Source organism: Brassica oleracea, chromosome C3 (assembly GCF_000695525.1).
Source record: "Brassica oleracea var. oleracea cultivar TO1000 chromosome C3, BOL, whole genome shotgun sequence".
Taxonomy (NCBI): Eukaryota; Viridiplantae; Streptophyta; class Magnoliopsida; order Brassicales; family Brassicaceae; genus Brassica; species Brassica oleracea.
The window spans coordinates 48,145,408-48,154,212 of record NC_027750.1 but is presented as its reverse complement, the minus strand read 5'-3'; the positions used below and the strand labels follow the sequence as shown (position 1 = coordinate 48,154,212).

Below are 8,805 nucleotides of genomic sequence, written 5' to 3'. Positions count from 1 at the left end.
TACGATGTGAATGAACTTCGTTCTTGGAAGTCCCTTCGGAAACTTCTTTACCAGCTTTGATGCTTCCATTATCTCTCCTAACGCGGCTGCTCACGATGCTAAGCCTGAAAGTTTTCCTGCGTAGTCATCCACCGTGTTTGTGTCTGTCATCTTCAGTTTTACGAACTCATACATCAAAGTTTGTAACATTGCTTCTCTCACGCGATCAGCACCTAAGTTACGGGATTTGATAACTTCCCAAATCTTCTTCGATGTATCATATTCTCCAATCTGAAGTATTAGCGCCTCCGGGACTGATTGAAAGATTAGAGCAATCGCCATATTGTTCTTCTTTGCATCGTTACTCCCTGGATCAATCCTATCCCAAACTTCGTATAAACGAAGCATCACTTTCATTCGCATCGACCATATGGTGTATTTGGTCGATGTTAGCATCGGACATCGTATGTCCTTCTTCATCTCAAGACCTTTATCACGTGCTTGAGAATCGTCTCCCATGTTTTGATCGAAGTTACAACTCCTCTTGTAAACGACCTTCGAAACCTGGCTCTGATACCAATTAAAGTTGCACGAACACAAAGATTATAAAAACTTCTCTTCTTATTAGATTTAGAAACTCTCTCAAAACTAAACCTTTCAATGTGTTTCTCATTTGATGGAACATCTCTCCATGAGAACTCTTTTTATAGAAAGAAGCTACATCTTTTCCTAAGAGCGAAGCTACTACATCTTTTCCTAATATAATATGGAAACATTCCTAAGCTCGATATGTTTTTCTTTTTCCTTAACCCATCAAACTTCACTTTAATGAGTTAACTTGCTCCTCAAGTTAATTGGAATTATCCAACAGTATATCTCTGGTCAATTTCTCGCTAGATTTTCGGGGTGTCAAGAGCCGCCCAATCGTGAGATTCATTTTTCAAACTGTACGGCCAGTTCTACTGCTTCCAGATTCAATCACTCCGTGTAGAGAAGGTCGCTTATACTCTGTGGTCGCCTACACACTGCTACCATAGTAACCACTTTATATTTTCCACTATAGAAGTATTAAAAAAAATAATTACATTTTTTTATCATCTACTGTAAACGACATATTTCCGCACTAGAAATATCATATAGTAACAGTAACAGTTATACACAATCTTTCAACCTCAACCTATTTCCACATATTAGAAATATTAAAACTTATTTCTCCCAAATCAGAAAGATCAAAATTCATATCCCCATAAATGAAGGTTTGACTTGTTTTAAATGGTTTGAACGTAAACCGATACTAAGTTAGTATGTTTTGGACCGAATTTAAAACCCGACCCAACCTGAGATCCAAATACAATCCCGATCCAACTTCCTAATCAGATTGTATCGATTCAATTAGGTTAGCCATTGGTTAAGTTTCAAATTTTTGAATAGTAAACCGATCTAAATCGGATTGTGTGGATTTTAGTTCATACTTAATTCATTATGGAGATATAAGTTTTGATCTTTTGGATTGGGGAGAAATAAGTTTTAATACTTCTAATATGTAAAATTAGGTCGAGGTTAAAAGATTATGTGGAACTGTTACTATATGATACTTCTAGTGTGGAAATAGGTGTTTACCGAATTATATTGAAAACATGAAAGCTTTACCCAAACCCATATATCTTCTTTTTATTAACTCCTTGTTTTTTAACTGTATTATTCCTTCAAAAGTTGTTAATACGGTTGAGTCTGAAACCAATTTCTCAATACAAATTCTGCATATGCAATAAATAAATAATTTCGTTTTTAAACTACATAATTCATTTTTAAACTGAATTATTCGTTAAAAATACTTGTGCGTAGTTACGGACTTGTGATATATAGAATGAATCACATCAGATCGGTTAGGAAATAACTGTGGAAGTAATTGCATTTGGTACTATAATGCTGACTTTTCCCATGTAGCCATAATAAGTAAACGATCGTTCAAATTTTCAAACTCATGACCATTTTTAATCACAGATCTGGACTTTTCTTGATTTATTTAATTTTATTTGTCTCTTTATTCAATGACCAATCTAGAAAATATAGACATTTAGTCGAAGACTTATTCTTGGATTCACCCCCTAGAGTGAACCTCTAGGTTTACCAATCAATAGGATTGTGTTATTTTATATTCGATATCTTTTTAAAAGAGAGAACAAAATATTGTCAAATTATATTATGTTTTTGAAATTAAAAGATTAAAAGAAATAATAAAAAAATAGTAGTAATTACAAAAAAAATATTTCTAACATCGTCAGCAAAACATTACGCTAAATCCTAATTCCGAAACCCTAAATCCTAAACCCTAAACCCTAAACCTTTGGGTAAACCCTGAACTCTAGGATAAATTCTAAACTCTAAATCAAAATCACTAAATACTAAAACACTCAATGGTTTAGGGTTTTACTGTTTAGTGTTTTTTATTTAAAGTTTATGATTTATCCAAGGATTTAGGATTTACCCAAGAGTTTAAAGTTTACCCAAGGGTTTAGGGTTTACGATTTAGGGTTTATGGATTAGGATTTAGGATTTAGTGTTTTGCTGACGACGTTTAAAAATATTTTTTTTAATTCTTTTTTTCTATAACTACCATTTTTTTTTACATTTTTTATTTTAAAAACATAATATAACTTGACAATATTTTGTTTTCTTTTTTAAAACATATCGAATTTGAAATAATGAAAACGGTCGGTGAATCTGGAGGTGAACCCAAAAATAAGTCTCAGTTGAAACCTCCTCTCTCTCTCTCAGCCTCGTATGCAAACTGAGAATAATTTGAAGAGAGATGTCGATGATGAGCAGAAATCGAAGCAGCATCGGCATGGGAACACCTTCATTCATTGACTTGAAGAAGCAAGCTTCTTTTTTCTTCAAAGAAAAGCTCAAAACTGCGCGTTTAGCTCTCACCGACGTTACTCCTCTTCAACTGTTAGTTTTCTTTCATTCTTTTGCTTCTCTTGTAATAGGTTTTACTTCTTTGACTCATGAGATCGATGGATTTATTGATATCTAATCTATGTGTATGTGATTATCATGTGAATAATTTCATCGAAGAATGACTGAGGAAGCTACGGATGGAGAGTCATGTGGTCCAAACACACAAACCTTAGGATCCATTTCAAAGGCAGCTTTTGAGTTTGAAGATTACTTGCAGATTGTCAATGTCTTGCACAAAAGGTCCCAATATCACTTATCCAGTTTTTATTTTATTTAATAACTTCTGGAAGAGAGGTTAACCAAATAATTTTGTGCTGAAATAAGACATGTATTTATGTTACTGATTTATGGAGCTTTGTTGTTGTTTGGTGTTAATAGATTGGCAAAGTTTGATCAAAGAAACTGGAGAATGGCTTATAACTCGCTCATAGTCGTTGAACATTTGCTCACTCATGGACCAGAGAGCGTCTCAGATGAGTTTCAAGGCGATAAAGATGTTATCTCGCAAATGCAATCTTTCCAACAGATCGACGAGAAAGGGTACTCGTTTTAGGGTTTACGGTGGAACATGTTTTAATGTCTGAAAAAGAATCTAACTGCTATAAGTTTTTCTCTATTGGCAGGTTTAATTGGGGATTATCTGTTAGGAGGAAATCAGAGAAGGTCTTGAGGCTACTTGAGAAAGGAGATTTGCTCAAGGAAGAGAGGAAGCGAGCTCGCGAGCTGTCTCGAGGGATTCAAGGTTTTGGTAGCTTCAACCGCAAGCCTTCAAAGAATGAAGTCCTACAAGAATCTTCCTCCTATAGGAAATGCAATTCCAACTTCACCAAGTACATTGAAGATGACCAAGAGATCAACACAATGGTTTCTCCTAATGTCACCGGCCACTTCTCTCAGCCGTTGGTGATTGACCCGAACTCGGAATCAGGGAGGAGTATGAAAAAAAATATGGATCCTGAAGATGAGGAGAACACAGAGATAAACCCACTTTTGGGTTGTGATAAAAAGGAGGGTCAAGATCTAGTAGAAGAAGAAGAGAACCATCCATTTACGGATGGTGAAAATAAGCATATCGTCTCATTGCTTGATTAGAACACAAGTTGAATATGTTATAAATGAAATCTCGGCATGTATGTGATGTTTGCATACCAAAATGTATACAAATATAACAATAACACTGTTAGTTACTGATATGTATTTTGTTCTTAAACTTGATTTACTTCAAAAGTAAGATTATATAATAATAGTAAACAATGAGGAAGAAGAATAACCGAAAACACAGAGAAGGCCGGTAAGCAATGATGGAAACTGGCTTTAGGGTGAAAAAAAAATGATAATCACTTTGGTGAATTTGATCAGAAGCACTTTCTGTGAACAATCGACGGTCCAGATTCGTCATACTCAGCCTTTGCAATCCACATCTGCACAATTTGAGACACATTTTGGTGGTATCACACATTATAACCAAAATAGTAACATTTGACTATGATAGAAGATTTGTATGGAGTTTGTTTACCTGCTGGAAAGTACTGAGGGAAGCCAAGATAGAGCCACCGATCCAGACACTGTACTTCCTTTCCGGTGGAGCCACCACTTTGATCTTCATACTGCTTGGAGCCAACGCAGTGATCTCTTTACTCATCCTATCACCAATCCCGCCGAACATTGTGGTTCCACCACTGAGCACAATGTTCCCATAAAGATCCTTCCTGATGTCGACATCACATTTCATGATTGAGTTGTAAGTAGTTTCATGGATTCCTGGATTTTCCATTCCAATCATCGATGGTTGGAACAGGACTTCAGGACATCGGAAACGCTCTGCCCCGATGGTAATCACCTGCCCATCTGGCAGCTCGAAGCTCTTTTCGACAGATGAGCTGGTGTTGGAAGTCTCGAGCTCTTGCTCGTAGTCCAAGGCAATGTAAGAGAGCTTCTCCTTCATGTCTCTAACGATTTCACGCTCAGCAGTTGTGGTGAAGGAGTAACCACGCTCTGTCAGAATTTTCATGAGGTAGTCCGTCAGATCACGACCTGCAAGGTCGAGACGCAAGATTGCATGTGGAAGAGCATAACCCTCGTAAATTGGAACCGTGTGGCTCACACCATCTCCAGAGTCCAACACAATACCTAACCAAAAGAATATGCAATAGAAATAAAACCAACCACACTTTATTCAAATTCAAGCCATATCAATCTTTAATTACATAATAAACTGAACAGACTAAAGAAACATGGTTATAAGTGTACTAACCAGTAGTACGCCCACTGGCATAGAGGGAGAGAACAGCTTGAATAGCGACATACATAGCAGGGGTGTTGAATGTTTCAAACATGATCTGTGTCATCTTCTCACGATTAGCCTTTGGATTGAGAGGCGCTTCGGTTAGCAGAACCGGGTGTTCTTCAGGGGCAACACGCAGCTCGTTGTAGAAAGTGTGATGCCAAATCTTCTCCATGTCATCCCAATTGTTTACTATTCCATGCTCGATCGGGTATTTGAGAGTCAAGATACCACGTTTGGACTGTGCCTCGTCTCCAACGTAAGCGTCCTTTTGTCCCATTCCAACCATCACTCCTGTGTGACGCGGACGACCAACGATGCTCGGGAACACAGCTCTTGGAGCATCATCACCTGCAAAACCGGCCTAGGAGCAAGAGAGTTGAATATATTAATATATATATATATATAGTTTTTAATCATCTAGAAAAGCTTTCTTTTGTTTACCTTGACCATTCCAGTCCCGTTATCACAAACAAGTGGCTGAATATCTTCACCGTCCGCCATTTTTCAAATCTACATCAACAGAAGAACATAGCAATGACACAAATAAAAATAAAACGATTAAAAAGCAGAAAATAAATCAAAAATAGAAATACCATCGGTAACGAGTCAACTGAATATATAAATCAAAAACAATAAAAATGTAACCAGTACATTGCTAAAATTGAGAAGTCTCGCATTTCTGAAATCAACTTCATTAGTTTATACTTATACCAAATCAAAATATATTTAATGTATATGGACATTCGATCCTTGAATTTCTGTTCCCTTTCTAGATGATCTTTCATTTAACCCATTAACATTGATATACCTGGAAAAATGCTACCTTACAAGATTAGTCTAAAATACAGGACACAATTCGAAACAATTAAAGAAAATTGTGAAAACCAATAAAGAAATGAAATAACATCTACCTGATGAAATTTATGCAGCTGAAGAAGAAGAGAAGATTGCTTGAAACGCCCACATTTGTCCCTTAATATCGTTAGTTTTCATCTATTTTTGGTTCTAAACCGTTAGTTTTCTTCCTTAGTCCAATATCTCAGCCTGTAACAACACGTGTCTATCTATTTTTGGTTCGAGGATTCAGAGAACCACTGGTCTGATCGAAAGTTGCGGTTGTTATTTACCGGAAAATAGGGGGTTACCGGCCGAAAGCATGACCCTCTTTGGGCTTTTATGTTTTACGCCTTTCAGTAAGTATATATAAACCCATGGCTGTTATAAACCATTTAGTGATCGACCCATTTATCAGTCCGTGGATCCGCATGATCATACTGGCGCCTATCTACTCTTGTGTTTATCTACATTATAGTTGGTGTTTATCTTACGTATTGCTAGTCATTATCTAGTTAAGGATAAGTACGATCTCATGTCGATCCAGTACTTAGACCGTCATTACCATATGTATATAAAGACCAGTTGGTAGACCTAATAATACACACAAGTTCCCATCTTCATTCACAACACGTTATCAGCAAGACCTTGTCTCTAAACCCTTCCAAAAAATCCACCACCCATAAATCAGAACCAAACGATCTCTTGCTATTTTCCGGCGACTCCTAAAGCTCTTCCAGTCGCCTCATTTTCTCTTTGTCAGCAACCAGCAGCAGCTCTCTCTCCTCACAGACCGTTCAACTCATCACAAAAGGTTCAGGTATCTTCAGAAAACTCAAAATAAAACCAATAAGGATTTAAACCCTCAGCCGCATATATACAGCTACATCTAGCCGTATGTCTTTGCAGAATAAAATCTAAAACCCTAATCTATTTTCAAAGCTTAAATCTCGTCTTGTTTTCACCCTGTTTAAGCTTGTTTGATTTTTTTTAATTTTCCTGATGTGAGTTAATTGCTAGAACCTTTTAGGTTGACAATTACACCAATTTTTTTTTTTACATATCCGACTGCTGCATCAACTTAATCTGATTGTTTGCTTGCATTAGAAACTTGTTCTTGAATGTTTAAAGTCTTTTTCTGATCTTTCTCTGATATGTTGAAATCGACTAGAACCTGTCTCAAATTTGAAAAATTTTTTTTTAATATTTTTAAGATAAATCCGATTTTTCTTATAGATAAATCTGAAATTTTTAAAGATAAATCCGATTTTTTTTCTGATAAATCCGACTGAAAACAATATATTATATATTTTAATTCGATTTTCTATTTTTTAAAAAAACCTTATATCTTTATCTTAAATAAAAAAAATAGGAGATTTTCAGCATTTATCAGAAAAATATCGATTTATTTTTTTCCTAATCCTACTAGGAATTGGAATTGCTAGTATTTATCTGAAAATAAATAAATTTCGGATTATTACTGATATACTGGCATTATCAAATCATTATATTTAATATGATAAATATCGAAAACAAATAAAAGTAAGAAATGATTGCATTTTTTTGAAAATGTATACTAATCTGATTTCATGCATGGATTTAACTTTATCTCGATTTTGTATAGGTTTAACTTTACCTTCCTGCATATCACATGAAATCATCTGATTAGGATAGATCATTCATACTGATTAGTTTTCTTTCATGTTGAAAATTGATAAAACTGATAAGATTTCATGCAATGGATTTAACTTTATCCTAGATGTATAGGTTTAACTTTACCTTCCTGCATATCACATGAAATCATCTGATTAGGATAGATCATTCACACTGATTAGTTTACTTTCATGTCGAAAATTGATAAAACTGATCAGATTTCATGCAATGGATTTAACTTTATCCTAGATGTATAGGTTTAACTTTACCTTCCTGCATATACATGAAATCGTTTGGATCATTGAAAAAAAAATATTGTTATTTATTTGCATTGCTTGTATCCTACTGAAAGAGTATGTGAATGATCCGATTATTTTCTTACTAATGGGGATAAACTACAAATATTTTTCAGATGTCAAATATTGCGAATCTTGATTTCAGTGCTTCGAAAAGCAATGGTGACAACTACCTGGAATGGACGCTTGATGCAAAGATCATGCTGCGATCAAAAGATCTTGGTGACACAATCACCGAAGACAACAATTCCAGTGACAAACACAAGTATAAAGCTATCTACATGATACGCCACCATCTCCAAGAGAACTTGAAAACTCAGTACATGACCATGGAAAATCCATATGACCTTTGGATCGCTTTACAGCGAAGATATGACCACCAGAAAACGGTGTTGCTTCCAAAGGCTCAATATGATTGGAAACACTTAAGGTTCTTGGACTACAAATCAGTAGACGAGTACAACTCAGTCCTGTTCAGAATTGTGTCCTTGTTAAGGTTATGTGGTGAAAAAGTAACCAAGGAAGAGATGCTTGATAAAACTCTCTCCACGTTTCCTCAAACCAACATGGTATTGCAACAGCAGTACAGAGAGAGGAATTTCGCCACATATACTGAGTTGATAGAATGTCTCTTGTTGGCTGAAGCTAACAACGAACTGTTATTGAAAAACAGTCAGATGAGACCTCCTGGTACAGCTCCATTACCCGACATCTCTAAGCTGGCTATAGAGCCAAAGAAAGAGAGTAACCTTGTCCAACACAATGACCATCCCGGTCCAAACCGTGGAAGAA

At 35.8% G+C, this 8,805-nt stretch overlaps 3 protein-coding genes across 6 annotated transcripts in view; 2 read left to right on the top strand and 1 right to left on the bottom strand.

The window, feature by feature from the left end:
• Positions 1 to 2,720: 2,720 nt before the first annotated feature.
• On the top strand, positions 2,721 to 4,158 carry LOC106328191 (epsin). The gene is made up of 4 exons (XM_013766581.1): positions 2,721 to 2,934; positions 3,061 to 3,183; positions 3,322 to 3,483; positions 3,567 to 4,158. The coding sequence occupies exons 1-4, from the start codon at positions 2,792 to 2,794 to the stop codon at positions 4,033 to 4,035; spliced, it is 897 nt and encodes a 298-aa protein (XP_013622035.1). The 5' UTR covers positions 2,721 to 2,791; the 3' UTR covers positions 4,036 to 4,158.
• LOC106328190 (actin-12-like) lies at positions 4,153 to 6,227 on the bottom strand. 4 transcript variants are annotated; one of them, XM_013766577.1, is made up of 5 exons: positions 6,142 to 6,227; positions 5,672 to 5,740; positions 5,198 to 5,591; positions 4,460 to 5,073; positions 4,153 to 4,364 (listed from the first exon to the last, which is right to left on the bottom strand). In XM_013766577.1, the coding sequence occupies exons 2-5, from the start codon at positions 5,729 to 5,731 to the stop codon at positions 4,299 to 4,301; spliced, it is 1,134 nt and encodes a 377-aa protein (XP_013622031.1). In that variant the 5' UTR covers positions 5,732 to 5,740; positions 6,142 to 6,227; the 3' UTR covers positions 4,153 to 4,298. The 4 variants fall into 4 exon arrangements, with proteins under 4 accessions (XP_013622031.1, XP_013622032.1, XP_013622033.1 ...); XM_013766578.1 differs by lacking the exon at positions 6,142 to 6,227 and adding an exon at positions 6,039 to 6,108; XM_013766579.1 differs by lacking the exon at positions 6,142 to 6,227 and adding an exon at positions 6,054 to 6,108.
• A 1,902-nt stretch (positions 6,228 to 8,129) lies between these two features.
• Positions 8,130 to 8,805, top strand: part of LOC106330786 — a 4,994-nt gene continuing 4,318 nt past the window's right edge. Inside the window, exon 1 of the mRNA XM_013769202.1 lies at positions 8,130 to 8,757. Within this exon, the coding sequence (XP_013624656.1) occupies positions 8,130 to 8,757 (628 nt within the window). The remainder of the gene's footprint in view (positions 8,758 to 8,805) is intronic.